The following is a 20,298-nucleotide window of genomic DNA, read 5'->3' as shown; positions in this document are numbered from 1 at the left end:
AACTACCCAAGTTACGATACTTGGGCAGCTTACGATGGAAGCAACGAATAAATGAGGCGATAAACGCCCCCACTTTTGAAGAAGGAGATGAGTACTGCAAGACTGCCCGGATCACCCGCAAGGAAATCCCGGATTCTGGTGTGTATCTCGTAAGCTTCCCTGGGGATGCTGGTACTTGGGTCAGTGATACAATATATATTCGGTGATTATGAGATTCCCCAGATATCGCAAATTGTGTGGAAGAGGCTCCCTCCCAAAATTAAGGGAATGCCGAGTATGTGTAATCGGGAGATAGAATGTCGGTTAGACAAATCGGTCCAAGTCTCTGTTGAACCTTCAATTTTTCGTAGCTGATGCTCAGTGGAGACCCTTCAGCTGCGATCCCAAACTTTTCAGACAATCTGCTCAATCCATCTATTCGTGTTCGCCAACGGAACTGTGATCGCGAAGCGTCGGCCTTGGTATCCGACACCAGCAACGTGGTCGGCGGGGCGGTGTTGCCGGGAGCTCTGCAGTGCCCTGCAATCTAGGGAAACGTCGTGTATTGGCGGTGGTTAGTGAACATGCGAAGCTCGTTCAGCTATTTGGTTTCGCCGACGTTATTAATACTATGGCACGTAACTTTGAGAAGATGGAGGAAACCTGCATCAGACTGAAAAGGGAAGCTAAACGGATTGGACAAGTCAGGAATTCTAGAGAGATCTTCCAAAAGAATTCCCTTACACTTCTCGAAGAAATTTCTAATGGAACTTCGGAGGAATTCCTAAAGGAACTTCCATGAGAATTCCTGAAAAACCTTCCCAAAGAACACTTGAAGGAACATCCCGAGCAATTCTTGGGGCAACTTTCAAAGGAATTCCAGAAGAAATTTCAGATAGAATTTCTGTTAGAACTTTCAAAAGAATTCCTGGTCTATCTACGGGCGGAACTCCTGCAGGAACTTTTATTGAGCGTCCGGAAGCATTCCTGAAGGAACACTCGAAGATATTTCTGAAGGAATTCAATAAGAAAATATCGGAGGAATTCCTGAAGGAACTTCACAAGAAATTCTTGGAACAATTCCTGGAGAAACCCTTTGAAGAACTTCTGGAGGAATGCTTTAAGGAACTTCTAGAAAAATTGCTGAAGAAACTTTCCAAGGAATTCCTGAAGAATCTTCTGGAGGTACTCCTGAGGAAACTTCTGGAAAAAATCATGGAAGATCTGTCAGGAGAATTCTTGAAGCAACTTCCGGAGGAATTCCTGAGGGAACTTCTGCATGAATGTCTGAAGGAAATTCCAGAAGAATTCCTGAAGAAACTTCCGTAGCAGTTTCTTAGGCAACTTCCGGAGGAACTCATGACAGAACTTCCGGTGGAATCCCTGGAAGAATTTCTTGACGAAAGAACTTCCCTGGGAATTTCTAACAGAATGTCTGGAAGAACTTCCGGAGGAATTCCCTTAAGAACTTCCGTGGGTGTTGTTGAAGGAACTTCCCTAGAAATTCTTGAATAAACTTATGGAGAAATTATATTTATTGAACGGCTACTCAGTCTTGCAATTATTACAACGAGTTTTTTTATTTACCCGACGTTTCGACACGGGGATTGTGTCTTTTTCAAAGGGAAAATATTTTTGTTGTTTGTCCCTTGAAAAAGACGCAATTCCCATGTCGAAACGTCGGGTAAATAAAAAAAAAACTCGTAATAATTGCAAGACTGAGTAGTCGTTCGATAAATATAACTAAAACGTACAGTCGATCCATAATCAGTAAACTTATGGAGGATTCATGGAGGAACTGTTGCGTTGGTGGAATTCTTGAAAAAAACTTCTGGAGGAACGTTTAGGGAACTTGCGGAGGGATTCGTGAAGCACTTTCCAGAGGAATTACTGGAAGAACTTTCGGAGAAATTTTTGAAGGAACTTCCCTGAGAATTCCTGAAAGAATTTCCGGAGGAATTTCTGTAAATAGGGGAAGGTGGTCGGTTGTCGGCACCCTTTTGCTCTTGATTCATAACCCAATGGAACAAAGTGGTCATATCTGCATACCAATGCGCATAGCGCATACATGACATATGCCAATATGTCCATATTTGTTATCTGTCAAAAGTTACGTCTGGGTGCCGACACCCAAACAGTGCCGACAACCAACCACCTTCACCTACTTCTGTGGGTATTATTGAAGAAACTTTCAGAGAAATTCCTGATGGAGCTTATGAAGGAATTCATGGGGGAACTATTGGCGGAATTCCTGAAAGGACTTTCGGAGTAATTCCTTCGGGAACTTCCGGAGAAATTTTGTGAAGAAACTTCTGGAGAAATTGCTTAAGAAACTTCCGGAGGTATCTCTGTTAGATCTTCTGGAGGAACTTATGATAGTACTTCCGGAGGAATACCTAAAGGATTTTCCGGAGGAATTTCTGAAGGAACTTCCGGACGAATTACTGATTGATCTTCCAGACAAATTCCTGATAGAAGTTTCGGAGGAACTGCTGAAGGAAGTTTCGGAAAAAAATTGAAGGAACGTCCAGAGGAATTTTTGAAAGAACTTCCGGTGGAGTTTTTTAAAGAACTTTTGAGGGATCTTCCGGAGTATGTCACCGCTAGCTGATAATCGTCCATCATGACGCCGCCTGTCTATCACCCGAAATTTCTCATTGAAATAGATTTTTTTAACGCAAAAAGTAATTTGGCAGAAAGCTATTTGACCGAAGGCTACAGGGCCAAAAGTTGTTTTGCTGAATATGTCGTTTGACCGAACAAACCATTTGGCCGAAGCCCAGGGGCGGATTTAGCCGGACGGGACCCCGGGGCCGAAAGCCTGTGGGGGCCCTAAAATGTACAAAAAAGGTTGGTTTTGGTACATAACATTTGTGAGAATCTCCTTCCAGAAGAAAGTTCGTACAATCAATAATACAATATTAAGCCCTCGTTTCCCAGATTGACCCAATAGATGGGGAGAAGAGCCCGCCCTTTATTCACGAGATGTTAACAATAGGAAGTTGGCGATTTCACTCTTCCTATCCAAATCGCTTCAATCGGGTGCCCTGATGGTTATTTAATATTTTTTACGTTATTTTCATATAGTTTTTAATGTAAATGAATAATATATATATATTGGAATTGGCTCACCAAATTTCCGTACTGGAGCAGTTGAAAGGCAGAACTAGTGTTTCTTTCCTGTCGTGTACAATATCCACTGCGACCAGATATTTGATCTATTGTGGCGGGCCCCTTTTTAATGTATAGTAGAAGTCAGATAGTCTAAAACACTATTGAAGAGTGATTTGAACTTACTGACTATGATTATTATCCCAGTAAGGTATAATTAAACGAATGAAGTTTATTGTCTTGTTGGGAGAAGTTATCCAAACATCCGAGGGTTCAATAAAACCCTTCTCAAAAATGTTTCTTCTTCTATGAAAAAGTGCTGTACAATCACAAAGTAAATGTTCCGAAGTTTCAATCTCAAAGTTACAGAAACGACAGATATCGTCTTCCTAAACTAGTGTTTAAAAAAGGCATTATCAGCTTCAAGGACTTCTGGAAATCGTTGACAATCGCCACAACACACATGCAAGTTGATTGGGAGTTTTAATCACATCGTTTCTATCCTGTGTCTGTAGTGCGCACCAAAACGAATAGAAATTTTGATCATGACGAGGTACGGGATACTGTTACTGAACATTCCAGTAAACGTGTGTGGACTTGGTGCGGGGTGAAAAGGAGTCCGATGTCTAATTCTGCAAGGTGGTATTGATTCCTCGCCAGAAACGTTTCAAAACGGACTCAACTTTTTTTGCCGCAGCGCTTCTGATTTGTGGCTAGAGAAGGTGCAAAAATGGTTGTAGTAAGTACGACAGAAATACAATGTAAAGGAATGTAAAAGAACTTAAAAATAATCCTGCTTTGGAAATATCAACGAAGTCTGACAACGAGGAACTTGACTTCGGAGAGAGGGCATTTGGAGCTTTAGTTTTTGATGCGGTACCAAATGATTCGAACGGTATTACTAATTCGCAGCAGTGATCCCGAAATCTTCGAAGCAGGGACTTGATGGCACGTCTTTCCGGATTCAATGACCACTTCGTATAAGTATTATGTGCTGCATTAGCTAGAACAATGAATCATTTTCCGTCTCGCAAAATGTTGGCCAAAATCCTTTTTCAGCGGTACATATGGAAAGGTTAATTTGCCGCCTTTGTGCGAATTAGCTAGAACAATGAATTATTTTCCGTCTCGCAAAATGTTGGCCAAAATCCTTTTTCAGCGGTACATATGGAAAGGTTAATTTGCCGCCTTTGTGCGAAATTGATACCCAGCTATGATGTTTTTTTCGGGATGGTCCATCGTATGCATGGAAATTCACCTTTGCGGTATTTGATATGAATATAATTTTAAACCTTTGAATTTTTTTTCTTCTTAATGTTGACGCAGGGAAAAAATGCGTCCTTCCGCTAACTATGCTTACTACGATTCAACTCAGGACTTGGCCGTAGCCGTAATTGACCATTTAATAGTTTAACGCTCTCGGACTGTGCACATTGAGGTTGGAAAGCAACTTTCATGTTCCATCCATTGGTTCCCTGTGCTTTTACGATTGTTCTGGTCAATCACGGAGTAGCAACTACGAAATGTACGGGCAAACAACTTTTCGGCTGAATAAAATTTTCGTTCAAACCATTTTCGTTCCGAACGAGCGGTCAATTCGACCAAATGGAATTTGGCTAAATGACTTTCGACGGACAAATGGCTTTCCGCCAACTGACTTTCGGCTAAACCATGAAAGAGCCATTTGACCGAAGGCTACAAGGCCAAAGGGAGTTTGGCCGAATATGTAATTTTACCAAACAAATCGTTAGGCCAAAACCCATCTGACCGAAATGTCATTTGAGTTCGAACTGGCTATGCAGCCAAAAATATAGTTCAGCGGAACTGGTCATTGACCCGAAAAAGTTGTCTGGCCAAATAGGTCATTATTATGGAACAAAAATAATGGCAGAAAGGGCGATTCGGCCAAAAATGTCATTTGGCCAAACGGGTGGAAATTCTTGATCATATTACCCTTTCAGTTATTCACATTTGGAAATATGATCCGTTGGGCCAAATGACATTTACGGCCAAATGACCCTTTCTGTCACATGACTATTTCGGCAAAATGGCATTTTCGGTCTGCTAGGTCGCTTTGCCAAATCCAATTTTTGGCGAAACCGTTTTCGATGTGTAACCGTGTCGCACAAACGTTAATTTCGGCCAAATGCAATTCGGCTGGATGACTTTCGGCTTAACGTGTTATTCGGCTAAAAGCCTTTCCCCCAAATTATTTTTGCCCAAACGACCCTTAACATTTTTTAATTTGATAATTTGAAAAATCATCAGGTTTTTTTTTCGTTTTTTAAAATGTCCTGAAAAAAGCAGAAAAAAACCTTTAAGAAATCCAGGACTCTCCATTAAAAGAGATCCAAACTATTTTATCTACAGAAATGATCGTCTTGACAGCGCCTGTGGTGGGGTCGCCATTGTCATTAATAGACGTATCAAACATAAATTATTTTCTTCGTTTGAAACCAAAGTTTTTGAAACCTTGGGAGTTTCTGTTGAAACAAATTTTGGACAATTTTCCTTCATTGCAGCCTACTTGCCTTTTCAATGCAATGGGCAGCAAAAGAATTTGTTGAAAGCTGATCTTCAAATTCTGACTCGCAACAAATCAAAATTCTTCGTAATTGGTGACTTCAATGCCAAACACCGTTCATGGAATAATGCTCAAAGCAATTCCAATGGTAAAATTTTATTTGAAGATTGTTCTGCGGGATATTATACTATTCAATAGCCCAATGAACCAACTATTTTCTCTTCCAGTCGAAATCCTTTAACAATTGATTTGGTTTTAACGAATTCAAGTCAGCTGTGTGGCCAATTGGTAACTCATGCTGACTTTGACTCTGATCACCTTCCTGTGACATTTGAAATCTCACAAGAAGCCATTTATAATCCAATCAGCTCTACTTTTAATTATCATAGAGCTGATTGGGATTTATATAAAACGTATATCGATAGGAATTTTGATGTTGATATTCCTCTCGGTACCAAAAGTGATATTGATAATGCTCTCGTATCTTTGACAAATTTAATTGTCGAAGCCAGAGGCATTGCAATTCCGAAATGTGAAGTTAAATTCAACTCCATTATTATTGACGACGATCTCCAGCTACTGATCCGTCTTAAAAATGTGAGAAGAAGGCAATACACCCGATACCAAAGAACTCGCGATCCCGCGTTGAAAGTTATTTGGCGAGATTTGCAAAATGAAATTAAAAAACGTTTCGCTATTCTGAGAAATACCAACTTTGAGAATAATGTCTCGAAGTTGGATCCCAGTTCGAAACCCTTTTGGAAATTAACGAAAATTCTTAAAAAACCTCAAAAGCCAATTCCAGCGCTTAAAGAGGGAAATAAAATTTTATTAACAAATGGCGAAAAGGCTCAAAAACTTGCTCAGCAGTTCGAGAGTGCCCATAATTTTAGTCTAGGTCTCACTAGTCCAATTGAGGATCAGGTTACACGGAGCTTCGAAGACATTCTCAATCAAGAGAATGTTTTGACCCTTCGTTGGGAACCAATTTGGATGAAGTGAGATCTATTACTAGAAAATTTAAAATATGAAAGCCCCGGGTGATGATGGTATTTTCTACATACTTATCAAAAAACTTCCTGAGAGCTCTTTATCCTTTTGGTTAATTTATTTAACAAATGTTTTCAATTTGCATACTTCTCAGATAAAATAGGAAAACGCCAAAGTTGTTCCAATTTTGAAGCCGGACAAAATCCAGCTGAGGCTTCTAGTTATCGCCCTATCAGTTTGCTTTCTTCAATAAGCAAACTGTTTGAAAAGATTATTTTAAATAGAATGATGGTTCATATTAATGACAATTCTATTTTTGCTGATGAGCAATTTGGTTTTCGCCATGGGCATTCAACCACTCATCAGTTATTAAGAGTTACGAACTTAATTCGGCTCAACAAATCTGAAGGATATTCGACTGGAGTTGCTCTTCTTGATATAGAGAAAGCATTTGACAGTGTTTGGCATGAAGGTTTGATTGTAAAATTGATGAATTTTAATTTTCCTCTGTACATCATTAAACTGATCCAAAATTATTTATCAGATCGCTCACTGCAGGTAAACTATCAGAATACTAAATCTGATAGATTACCTGTAAGAGCTGGTGTTCCCCAAGGCAGCATACTGGGGCCCATTTTGTATAACATTTTTACTTCTGACTTACCTGATTTACCACCAGGGTGTCAAAAATCTTTGTTTGCAGATGACACAGGTCTCTCAGCCAAAGGGCGTAGCCTTCGTGTCATTTGTAGTAGATTGCAAAAAAGTTTGGATATTTTCTCCACTTACCTGCAAAAATGGAAAATTTCCCCGAATGCTTCCAAAACTCAGCTTATAATTTTCCCACATAAGCCGAGAGCTTCTTATTTGAAACCTTCTAGCAGACATATTGTTACTATGAATGGGGTTCCAATTAATTGGTCTAGCGAAGCTAAATATTTAGGACTTCTGCTAGATCAAAAATTAACTTTTAAAAATCACATTGAAGGCCTTCAAGCCAAATGTAACAAATATATTAAGTGCCTATATCCACTTATAAACAGAAAATCAAAACTTTGTCTTAAGAACAAACTTTTGATTTACAAACAAATTTTAGACCTGCCATGTTGTATGCTGTGCCAATATGGACTAGTTGCTGCAATACCAGAAAGAAGGCACTCCACAGGATTCAAAATAAAATTCTGAAAATGATTCTGAAGTTGCCTCCGTGGTATAGTACCAATGAACTTCATAGAATTTCTAATATTGAGACATTGCAACAAATGTCCAACAAAATAATTTCCAATTTTAGATAAAAATCGTTGCAATCTTCTATTGCAACGATTAACTCCTTGTACCCTTAGTATAAAATAGGTTAAGTTTAGTTTAAGTAGAAAACATTGTAATTCCTACATGGTTCAATTCAACCAGAGGAAAAAATTCTAACTGCTAGAGGCAATTGAAATGTATTAACAATAACTAAAAGCGTAACATAGCAAATAAGGATGATAGTGTTAAGAAAACACGGAACACCTAGTCTAAGAGATGAATGCATGTATTAGATAATTAGCAAATAAAATTAGTTAAAAAGAAAAAAAAAAACCTTTAAGAAATAAACGTAAAAATGGTTAAAAAATGCCACGCTGATTCACGCCGCCCCTCCCCCCCAACTAAAATGGCATTTGGCGTGACGCTCAAAATGCCGCCGCCGCCGACCAAAATTCTGACCGTCGCCGATTTTTGGACCTGCGCATTAGAGGTGTGGAAACTTTCGAATTATTTCCTGGAATTTCATGAAGTTATAAGAAGAATAAGAAAAAGAAGTAGAAGAATAAAAAGATGAACACCAACACAGTGAACACTGAACTGTGTTCAGAGTTCAAAACAAAGAACACCAAGGAACGTTTTTGGTTCATGTTCTGTTCAGGATACATCTCTGATGATGGGATGCCGCGACCAACTGAAAAAGGTCTATCACACAACCGCCAATTATTCAATCGGCGCATAGCTCAGCTTTAAACTCGATTTGTGTATATGGCAAAGCTTGTATAATTTTCTTTATAAAAACCGATGACAGCCATGAGAAACCATTTATTCATAAAGATTTATAGCTTTTGGATTGTATCCGGAACACTCTGCTCCAGATCTCAAGAAGATTCCTGAAGCTGCATAAATAGTACCCGTAGTACCAAGCCCCAGGCTGAAAATGTTACCCTGCGCCACACCACCCTGCAACCAATTCCCTTTAGTAGGGGAGAGTGTTTCCAAACCGACCGTCGGTCCCAAACCGACCCCCTCGGTCTATCTCATAGATGGCGTTGTCGACGAATATGCCTGTATTGTCAGTAGAACACTGCCACAGCACCACTAATTTGGACGTAGGCAGCCATCTTCCAAGGTTGTGTTTTCCGGAGTTTCCGAGCCATGTTGAGCTTGAATTGATTTTTTTGCTGCAGGAGATATCGGTAAAACATTTTTAGCGTGTACTAAGAAATTGAACGATGAGTTATCCTTATTGCTTATGGTCTTAGCTATGTTAACATACTTAGGTTAGATCGTATGAGTTGGTATTGTTGAACGGCGTGTCATTTTGTGAAAAAAGTCGGGGTGGTCCGAAACAGACCATCAAGCAGTGGTCCGAAACCAACCCCCCATTTTATTGCATTCTACTTTTTTACTGGATGGTTTGAAAGGGGAAAAGAGAACGAACGAGTTTCTAAACTATTTCGTGATAGATTATTTGCTGTCCCATACAAAAAGGGGAAAGAAAATTTTCATCTAGCTAGGGCAAGACGGTATAATATGTTCCCTTAAATAACTTATAACTTTTATCAAAATTTAAGAAAACTTCGTGTTAAGCCGTGCATTGCCTGTTAGTTGTCATATGCAAATATTACAGAAAGAACGTAATGAAGCTTTTTTTTTAAAAGACAAGAAAAAATGGGTTTCAAGGAGCGATTCAAATATGAAGTACACTACCTTTTGGGATTTCTAAACCCCTCCCCTCACAGAGGTTTTTTGTATACCTAGTACATGTACTGTCACAAAATCTTAGACCCCCTTCCCCCCTAAAACCTGTTACATCATTTTTGAACGACCCCCAACAGAAGCCTGTGCAAAACACCCTACCATAATGTATACCATTACAAAGACGTTTATTAGTATTTTATCTACATCATAACAAAAAGGTCACTAGTCCTTAAGGGCGCAACTACTGCTGGGTATTCATAAAATATCACTTTAATAAAGATTAAAAAAATACTGCTGGGTACGCCGCGCTTGTATCCAATAGGTAAGGGCATATCGTCGTTCCATAATATTGAGGAAACAAACATTGATCGTTGTATCAAATCTGTAACTTCTTCGCAATTATTTTCATAATGTAATACAAAAATACTTCCACAATCACACAGTTTAATGGTCCCCCATGTAAGATTTTTCCCATACAAATCATTTTTTATTTATTTTTATTTATTTAAGAAAATGGCAGACCACTCCCACTCCCCCCATAAGGGCTTACGTAATTAGTGTACGACCCCTTAGTAAGTTCTAGTTTTCTACAAATCTTAGAGGGGCATTTTGGCCAGGGGGGCACATTATACCGTTTTACCCTGCATCAACTCCGGGAACGTAATCGTCATTCTTTCAATTCATTCTTGAGCAGGGGGGAATTTTGGTCCCATAGGGTAAAGGATTAATTTTGGACCACCCGTAACAGAGCACATATTTTAGACCACCAAGGGGAATTTGCACTCAGTAGTCTGAAATATGAGCAGAACTGGTGGTTCAAAATACGTCCCTTACCCTATTGATTCCCCGGTTTTTCTCGCAGATAATGCTGTCGGCTAATATGTCTGCACTCTCGTTTCGTTTGTCTAATTACATGCGAAATATAGGTCAGTTCTGTACTGCATGGGTAGGGGGTCGGTTTCGGACCATAGGGGGGTCGGTTTCGGACCACCATTTTTTAGAATGCCAAAAACGTATATTTTTACTCTATTTTCTGTATCTCCTCAATTATCACAGCTGCACACACAAAAAAGCCCCAGAAATATGGAATAATGTCCCTGCTACAATATAGACTACGAGACTTGGCCAAAACATCATTTTTCGCAGCCTCATGGCCTCTGCCAATTAGGGGGTCGGTTTGGGAACATTCTCCCCTACAATATTTTTTAGTACAGCTTGTTACCCAATACCATACAACCCTGCAAGAAATTACAATTAGATTAAACTAAGTTTCTTGGTATCATGGAAACGGGAAACATTTCTAATAAAACTAGGACCTTTTGGGACCAGAAAATGCTGGCAGAATGATCCAAATATCACACTACCATGCAGCACAGAAATTGTTCTCAAAAATATTTACAAATATTTCAATGCAGCAGGGATCTTAAGGGACAAGAATAAACTTGCAGGATGATCAAACCACACAACACTGCAGCACAGAAATTATTTTCAAAAATATTAAAATATATTCAAATGCAGCATGGACTTTAGGGGACTAGAATAAGCTTGCAAGATGGCCATACCACACCAGCCTGCAGCACAGAAATTGTTCTCAATAATATTTATAAATATTCTAATGCAACAGGGACCTTCGGGGGACAAGAATAAGCTTGCAGGATAGTTAAACCACAAAACACTGCATTACAGAAATTATTTTCAAAAAATATTTAAATATATTCTAATGCAGCAGGGACCTTGGGGAACTAGAATAAGCTTTCAGGATGGTCATACCACCCAACACTGCAGAACAGAAATTATTTTCAAAAATATTTAAACATATTCTTATGCAGCACGGACCTTGAGGGACTAGAATAAGCTTGCAGGACAGAAATTGTTCTTAAAAATATTTGAAAATATTTCAATGCAGCAGGGACCTTGGGGGACCAGAATAAGCTTACAGAATGGTCAGACCACACCACCCTGCAGCACAGAAAATACTTTCAAAAATATTCTAATGCAGCAGGGACCTTGGGGGACCAGAATAAGCTTGCAGAATGGTCGAACCACACAACACTGCAGCACAGAAATAATTCGTCGATAATTCGAGGACGGTCAGTTGCGGTTATTGTAACTCTTGGTGGCACTAGTGCGCCATCAATGCATGTATAGCGCATCTCAACTGAACGTTCACGTCCGAACTGCCAGAAACCAACTGCAATATGGCCGGTAAATTCCATCTAGAAGTAAAGTAACAACAAATGATTTATAAAGAAAGTTCCAGGTCAATAACTCACCTACACTATGACATTTTGCCAAATGAATTGCCAATGAAAAAACATGTTTTTGCCTACTTTTTTGGTTGCATTCACCATATGTGAAAATTACTTTGGTAGTTTGATCAAATTTTCCTTAAGAGTTTTCCTGGAGATCTGCATACTAAGCTTGAAATTAGAGAATTTGAAGATTTGGAACGATCTTGAAAATAAAGATGGTTTCAGAGGATACTTTTTTATATCTGAAAATTAAAAGATGCTCTTGAAATACTGGGGTTTAGAAGTTAGAAATAGCCAATTGTCGAACCCCAATACATCCTAGTAAAGCTCCACAATTCGCAATGGCCAGGTGCACATATTTATATCACATATTTATATCACTTGAATAGTTACTTGCTCGTGCAAATTGAGAACCACTTCCACTTGAACAAACAAACACTGCCAGATGAAAATTACCTTAATGATTTATGCATTCCTTTTCTGTTTTGCTTCTCCATTTCGCATCTCGTCTTGTTCGATAGGTCCAAAGCCACTTACTTTTCGCAGTTTCAGTTGGGAGTGAGCGAGCAAATTTTGTCTTCGGTTGTGAGGAGTGCTACGCCGTACCAGAGACTCCAGCAACCCTACTAGGTGGATCGACGACCACACTTATGACGGATGCGCATCACCCTCGCACAATAGCACACATGTCCATAAATATGCGAAAGTTTTTAAGCATCGATCTTTCGTTGTTTTATGATCAATTTCTCTTGTTTGGTTAGTTGATTGTTTTGGTGATAATTTTTCAATTTGTGGTGTCCTCATTTGGATGCTGAAGTTATCGTTTTCCTTAGTGGGACTGGCTTTCGACTTCTGTTTCTTAACCAAATTGTGACCTCCAAATGTCGTTTTGTGTTAATTTTTGTTTCTTTATTTATATGGACATAATGAGACGATCATTGAGAAGGAGGTAATTGTTACTGAAGACATTTCGATAATTAATCTTTTTCCTCCGTAGGACCACTACTTCTCTTTTCAGCTCAATTATTACGTTTGCCAGTTTGCCATTTCTTTGTTGAAATTTGTCATTTTACCTTTGAAATATACGGACTTACTGACATAAATTGATTCTTACCATTATCTCTCCCGTCCTATTAATGCTGCTTCGGTGCAACAGGTTTGGTTTTCAAACAGACGCGCCAAATGGCGCCGGGAAGAAAAGCTACGCTCGCAAAAGCGATTGATCAATCAAGTGGGATCCAATGGGTCCCAGCCGGGAATGGCCTCAACGATATGCTCCCCATCGGCAACGAAGATCTACAACTCAGAGTATGACAATCCTTATGCAGCAGCCGCCGCCGCATCGCAGCCTACTTCGGACTGTTACAGTTCTATATCGAATTCTGTTGGACTGATGTCGGGGCAGCCGCCTCGAGACAACTATCAATACCTTCTTTCCGATTCCCTGCACTCCCTTAGTATGCCTTACTCCTTTCACCACCGCTTACCCTGCAGTTCGCCGTCCAGCGTTCAACCGATGGATCTCAACACTCATTCAGCCGCTTCGGCGGCTGCTGCAGCTGCTGCGGCGTCCGCCTACAGTCAGTCGATAAGCATGACAGATCTTTCGCAGATGACCCCATCAAGTGCGGCGGCGGCGGCTGCAGCTGGACTTCCGCCGCCGCCGCGTCATCTACCGATAATAACAAGCGCAATCACCCCGAATCCGGGCTCGGCCAGTAATGAGATTGAACCGGCTGGTCCCGGAGCTGGCAGTGGGCACTACATTACACGACTGGAATAGTCTCTAAGTCAGCCGCTGCCGTTAACCCATCATCATCACCACCACCACCAACAGCAGCAGCAGGCCCCTCCTCCTCCACCACCTTCCCAATCTAGCATCCAGCAGGCTCAGTCTTCGGTGGACCATCATCCGCTAGCGCCGATAGAACTCACGAGTACCGCGCCACCACAGCAGCAACAGCCGCCTAGCGACATGGAAGGATGAGACTGAAGATGAGATCTAGAGGGTTGAGTTCTAATGGCGGGTGATTGAGCATAAATGGATTATTTTGAAATCAAGTGATTGGTCGCGGTAAAAATCTTAATTAAAGCAGCAGTTCTTGACTAAGGCTAGTATCTAATGATCGCCATTGTTTCAACGTGAGTGCTGAAAGAGTTACCTTCAATGATCCATTAATGTATTATTGATGCCATGCAGAGAGTAATTCGCTGATGCGAGAATAAAAGAATTGACCGCTCTTGGACGCTTGATCGATTCATCGAATTACTTCGAGCAACTATTCTGTTCGCTAAATCCTCCCAGAAAGCCCTCGACTGACGGTTGTTTCATGAAATGTGATATTGTAATATGTTAATTAGCACACATTTTAATCAAAATAAAATGAAAGCATAATTATTATCGTAGCAGATGTGTAGGTTTTCCGTCGGATTTGAAAAATCCGCACGACACAATATGTAGAAGCATTCAAAATGGTATGGTTTTTATGCGCAAGTTATTATAGCTAGACCCAAAAAAACAATTAGCGAAAATGGTTTTGAACAGAGGAATTAAACGACAACTAGAGTTGTAGGACTATTTATAGGAACATATAGCGTGACAGGATTCGACGAGATGAAAGGAAGCGCAAGTGATTTCCCGATACAGCTGCATCTGGTGAGCCTAATGAACAAAGAAGTTAAAGCAGGCACAACAAAACGACAACCGAAATAATATTCAAACCAATGTGTATGTACTTGTGTAAGAATTTGTGATCACCAATTTATTCCATTGAAAACATGAAAGGAAAATGTGTTAAATCTTATATGATGGATTGGGATCTAACGGAAACGAATTTTGACAAATAAATATTTGCCCTCGCGAAAGCGCAAAACGAATACGAGTTTTAGTTTGCAGAACGAGAAGAAAACAAACACACTATTTACCTAACATAAACAAACGGAAATTGCGTCTTTCTGAACATTTAATTGAAATTGACTTAGCCACGCGGTGAAATCCCGCGATTTCACACATAAACCGCAGTAAGTCACGCGCACGCGTTCGCATTATCTTGCGGTGATCGTGGGTACCGTGAATCACTTAAAACCACCCAAATTGTTTACCATGCTATGGACAATAACCGTTTGATTCAATTACTCTATTTTTCCCTCTTTGCACCATAACGATGACCGACGACGACGAAGACAACGACGGCGGTATCTCGAGATGGGATTGAAAGCGCGAAACGAATCGCGACTGCCTACGTCGCGTCGTAAGTAAACCGCTGAAAACAATCACTCTGTCTTTGCGGTGTCATAAGTTTATCGTTGTAATAATTTGGACCCTTTTCAGGCTTGATTTTTCCATCATGCATGTGTTTGAGTTATATATTCTCGTATTCGTGTACACAGCGAACACAAATTCCATTATTATTTTTTCGGCACTTTATGGCTTAATTGTACTGCTTTGACACGATCATAAAACTGTGATTGTTTGAATTTAATAGCTTTTTCCTCTCCCTAAATGCCTTGTTTGTTCAGTGCATGTCGCTTCTATATGATTAGTAACGTTTGTGCCGGCACACTATACTTAAAACCTTTAGTGCTATGTTTGATTAAGGATTTATAGACAAGATGTGTATGTGTCGGTTGACAATTCATCATATTTCTTTTCAGGGATTTTTTAATTGTTTCCAGATTAGTCATAATGTTTGAAACTGTCAAGGCAAACATGCCATCTAAAATATTTTATGATAAATTCCAATCACCAGACCACTGTCGTTATCTCTTTGGTTTTAGAAAGTTTTACATGCTGAACTAAGTGAAGTATTCTGCATTTCTTTTTACAATAGAACGCTCTTTGAATCAAATGTTTTTGCGAAGAAAATCCTATGATTGAATATCATTCGAGTTTCTCTTAACCCGTTAACGCCCAGTGATCTATTTATAGATCAGAAGCGCTTAACGCCCAGTGATCTATTTATAAATCAGTTACATTTTTTATATCTGTTGGCAAGTTTTAGCTCAAAAGCTATACATTTCTTCGTCAATATTGTTCTATGAACTAATATCTTTCATATGGTGAACAATTTAAATCTGAACTGACTCACTAGGTGGAGTAGGCGTCCATAGAAAACTGAACTTTTTCATACAAAAATCAAGTAATGAGTAGTGAACGTCCAAACAGCATCACTCTATACCTCAAAAACCTGACTAGATAGCTACATGGAGTCTTCAGCAAAGTTGTTCAGAGTATCTTGGCGGTTCAACAACTGATCCAAATAATTCTGAATTTTGGCATGAGGTGGCGCTAGTGAGCATCCAAACTTCTTCTACATAAAACATCAATCTGTATCTCAAGAACCTGACTAGTTAGCTATATGGAGTCTTCAGCAAAGTTGTTCAAAGTACCTTGGCGGTTCAACAACTGATCCAAATAATTCTGAATATTTGCATGAGGTGGCGCTAGTGAGCATCCAAACTTCTTCTACATAAAACATCAATCTGTATCTCAAGAACTTGACTAGTTAGCTATATGGAGTCTTCAGTAAAGTTGTTCAGAGTATCTTGGCGGTTCACCAACTGACCCAAATAATTCTGAATTTTTGCATGAGGTGGTGCTAGTGAGCACTTTTTTTTTTTTTTTTTGTCTTTATTAATGAGGTTTTCGGCCCTTGACCGGTTCACCTCATCTAGTGAGCATCCAAACTTCTTTTACATAAAACATCAATCTGTATCTCAAAAACCTGACTAGTTAGCTATATGGAGTCTTCAGCAAAGTTGTTCAGAGTCCTTTGGCGGGTCAAGAACTGATCCAAATAATTCTGAATATTTGTACGCGGTGGCGCTAGTGAGCATCAAAACTTCTTCTACATAAAACATCAATCTGTATCTCAATAACCGGACTAGTTAGCTATATGGAGTCTTCAGCAAAGTTGTTTAGAGTATCTTGGCGGTTCAACAACTGATCCAAATAATTCTGAATTTTGGCATGAGGTGGCGCTAGTGAGCATCCAAACTTCTTCTACATAAAACATCAATCTGTATCTCAAGAACTTGACTAGTTAGCTATATGGAGTCTTCAGTAAAGTTGTTCAGAGTATCTTGGCGGTTCAACAACTGATCCAAATAATTCTGAATATTTGCATGAGGTGGCGCTAGTGAGCATCCAAACTTCTTCTACATAAAACATCAATCTGTATCTCAAGAACTTGACTAGTTAGCTATATGGAGCCTTCAGTAAAGTTGTTCAGAGTATCTTGGCGGTTCAACAACTGATCCAAATAATTCTGAATTTTGGCATGAGGTGGCGCTAGTGAGCATCCAAACTTCTTCTACATAAAACATCAATCTGTATCTCAAGAACCTGACTAGTTAGCTATATGGAGTCTGCAGCAAAGTTGTTCAAAGTACCTTGGCGGGTCGAGAACTGATCCAAATAATTCTGAATTTTTGTACGAGGTGGCGCTAGTGAGCATCCAAACTTCTTCTACATAAAACATCAATCTGTATCTCAAGAACTTGACTAGTTAGCTATATGGAGTCTTCAGTAAAGTTGTTCAGAGTATCTTGGCGGTTCAACAACTGATCCAAATAATTCTGAATTTTGGCATGAGGTGGCGCTAGTGAGCATCCAAACTTCTTCTACATAAAACATCAATCTGTATCTCAAGAACCTGACTAGTTAGCTATATGGAGTCTGCAGCAAAGTTGTTCAAAGTACCTTGGCGGGTCGAGAACTGATCCAAATAATTCTGAATTTTTGTACGAGGTGGCGCTAGTGAGCATCCAAACTTCTTCTACATAAAACATCAATCTGTATCTCAAGAACTTGACTAGTTAGCTATATGGAGTCTTCAATAAAGTTGTTCAGAGTATATTGGCGGTTCACCAACTGATCCAAATAATTCTGAATTTTTGCATGAGGTGGCGCTAGTGAGCATCCAAATTTCTTCTACATAAAACATCAATCTGTATCTCAAGAACTTGACTAGTTAGCTATATGGAGTCTTCAGTAAAGTTGTTCAGAGTATCTTGGCGGTTCAACAACTGATCCAAATAATTCTGAATTTTGGCATGAGGTGGCGCTAGTGAGCATCCAAACTTCTTCTACATAAAACATCAATCTGTATCTCAAGAACCTGACTAGTTAGCTATATGGAGTCTGCAGCAAAGTTGTTCAAAGTACCTTGGCGGGTCAACAACTGATCCAAATAATTCTGAATTTTTGCATGAGGTGGCGCTAGTGAGCATCCAAACTTCTTTTACATAAAACATCAATCTGTATCTCAAGAACCTGACTAGTTAGCTATATGGAGTCTTCAGCAAAGTTGTTCAAAGTACCTTGGCGGGTCAAGAACTGATCCAAATAATTCTGAATTTTTGTACGAGGTGGCGCTAGTGAGCATCCAAACTTCTTCTACATAAAACATCAATCTGTATCTCAAGAACTTGACTAGTTAGCTATATGGAGTCTTCAGTAAAGTTGTTCAGAGTATCTTGGCGGTTCAACAACTGATCCAAATAATTCTGAATATTTGCATGAGGTGGCGCTAGTGAGCATCCAAACTTCTTCTACATAAAACATCAATCTGTATCTCAAGAACTTGACTAGTTAGCTATATGGAAGTTTTATTTTTTTGCATAACTTCAAATGTCGGTAATGTCTTACTGGGGTCCTCCTTATCCTAGCGATAAGACGCGCGGCTACAAAGCAAAACCATGCTGAGGGTGGCTGGGTTCGATTCCCGGTGCCGGTTTAGGCAATTTTCGGCTTGCAAACTGTCTCGAATTCCCTGGGCAGTGGGCATAAACGTATCATCGTGTTAGCCTCATGATATACGAATGCAAAACTGGTACCTTGGCTAAGAAACCTCGCAGTTAATAACTGAAGAATTGACTTGGTTTTCCATTTTGGTCCCACGAGTTGCTCGGGAATAAAGGTCCACCACGCCAGAGCCCAGCATGACGCGGTAAGGGACAATTACTGTGGAGGGTGCCCAGGTACCCCACAGGCTCCGTTAGAGGCCTAACTCATTATTTCACCCCCTGGCCATGCATACCCTCGGCACGGGTCGCTTAACGCCTTGGGGTTAGGGACGATGGTCCCTTTGGTCGCACCCCCTCACTCTAGCTGATGTCAGACGGACAACAGTGCCCAGGCTGCACTACCAGCTAAGTACAAAACCCCTAGCTGGCGGTCGATTGTCATCGGAAGAAGCTGCGAGACGGCAATGTCCCAGTGGGGGATATAATGCCAATAAGAAGAAGAAGAAGAATTTCGAAAAAGCATTTCTCTTTTAACCTTCCTACAGTGTCCGGATCAATATGACCCGAATCGCACTTTCAACTTACAATAACTTTTTAACCACACGAAGTGAAGGTCTTTCCTATTTCGTGGAAAACTATGTTCCTGAACATTGACCTACTTTGTAGGACGTTCCTCAAGGGCTTAAAAAACTCACACTTGAGGTGTTCGGGTCATATTAACCCGGATTTGACTTAACAATATCGCAGACATTTTTATCCAAATGTACATGTTTATATACCTAAAATAATCGTTAGCTCATATTTTTTTTCGAAACTGGCCTTAGATTAATGATCGACCACGCCTACACTTTGTAATCGGTTCTGGAAGGACCGAATGTTGGTCATTTTTGTATGTACAGAAATAGAATAGAAACACTGCGCAACAACGACGATTTTGATTCGCCTTCTTGTAAACATATGTCTCAAACTATTCCTTGTGATGACTTAAAGTGGAAGCCATGATGCAGTCAATATATACCTACAGATTTCCTAGGCTCTCCAAATGGTTCTGGAGCTCAAATACAAAATAATCTACACTTGGTGTGAAACCGGTAACAACGTAGCCTGTCCAGACAGGACCTTAGAGGCCACGCATATTATTCATGATCCAAATATGCTCAAATAGGATGTTCCAAGTTCTCCCAATTGTTCTGGAGTTCAGACCAATTAGTCTACCAGGTCAACGCTTGGCGCAAACCCGATAACATCACATCATGTCCAGACAGGACCTTTATGGCCATTTGTATGATTTATGGTCCAGATATGTTTTTATTTACTTTTATTTATTTTTTCAACTGACGTAGATTATGCCGAATCATTATAAAGTCAATAGTTTCGCAGTGTTGATTATAGATGGCCATCATCTGATTGAGTGGTCCGAATTTGGCATAGTTTGTGCTAAGGGTAAGCGATAACACACTTTTTCCTAACGAAACGAATCGAAACGAAATTTAAAATGTCTATGTTGATTCGGATCGAAACGAAACGAAATATAGATTTACTTTCGAAACTTCGAAACGAAACGAAATCAAGGTTCATTTGATTCGAAATTTTTCGAAACGAAACGAAATTTAATTTTTTTTTCCGCGGAATTTTGATTAAATTAGTTTTACATTATGTACGCAATTCGGATTTCACTTTTTCGAAGTCAAATTACTGTTTTACGACCAATAGAGTTATAATAACAGAAGAGGCAGTCTGTGATAA

General features: G+C 39.7%; 1 protein-coding gene across 4 annotated transcripts in view; it reads left to right on the top strand.

The window, feature by feature from the left end:
* Positions 1 to 20,298, top strand: part of LOC134210204 (paired box protein 6 homolog) — a 345,781-nt gene that overhangs the window by 145,314 nt on the left and 180,169 nt on the right. The window contains exon 2 of one of the 4 annotated variants that reach the window (XM_062686246.1): positions 12,962 to 14,665. The exons of the other annotated variants lie outside the window; for them this stretch is intronic. Within the exon in view, the coding sequence (XP_062542230.1) occupies positions 12,962 to 13,588 (627 nt within the window). The 3' untranslated portion in view covers positions 13,589 to 14,665. Of the gene's footprint in view, positions 1 to 12,961; positions 14,666 to 20,298 lie in introns of those variants that run through there. 4 annotated transcript variants of the gene reach the window in all.

Source organism: Armigeres subalbatus, chromosome 1 (assembly GCF_024139115.2).
Source record: "Armigeres subalbatus isolate Guangzhou_Male chromosome 1, GZ_Asu_2, whole genome shotgun sequence".
NCBI classification, from domain to species: domain Eukaryota; kingdom Metazoa; phylum Arthropoda; class Insecta; order Diptera; family Culicidae; genus Armigeres; species Armigeres subalbatus.
This window is presented reverse-complemented; position numbering and strand designations above follow the sequence as displayed.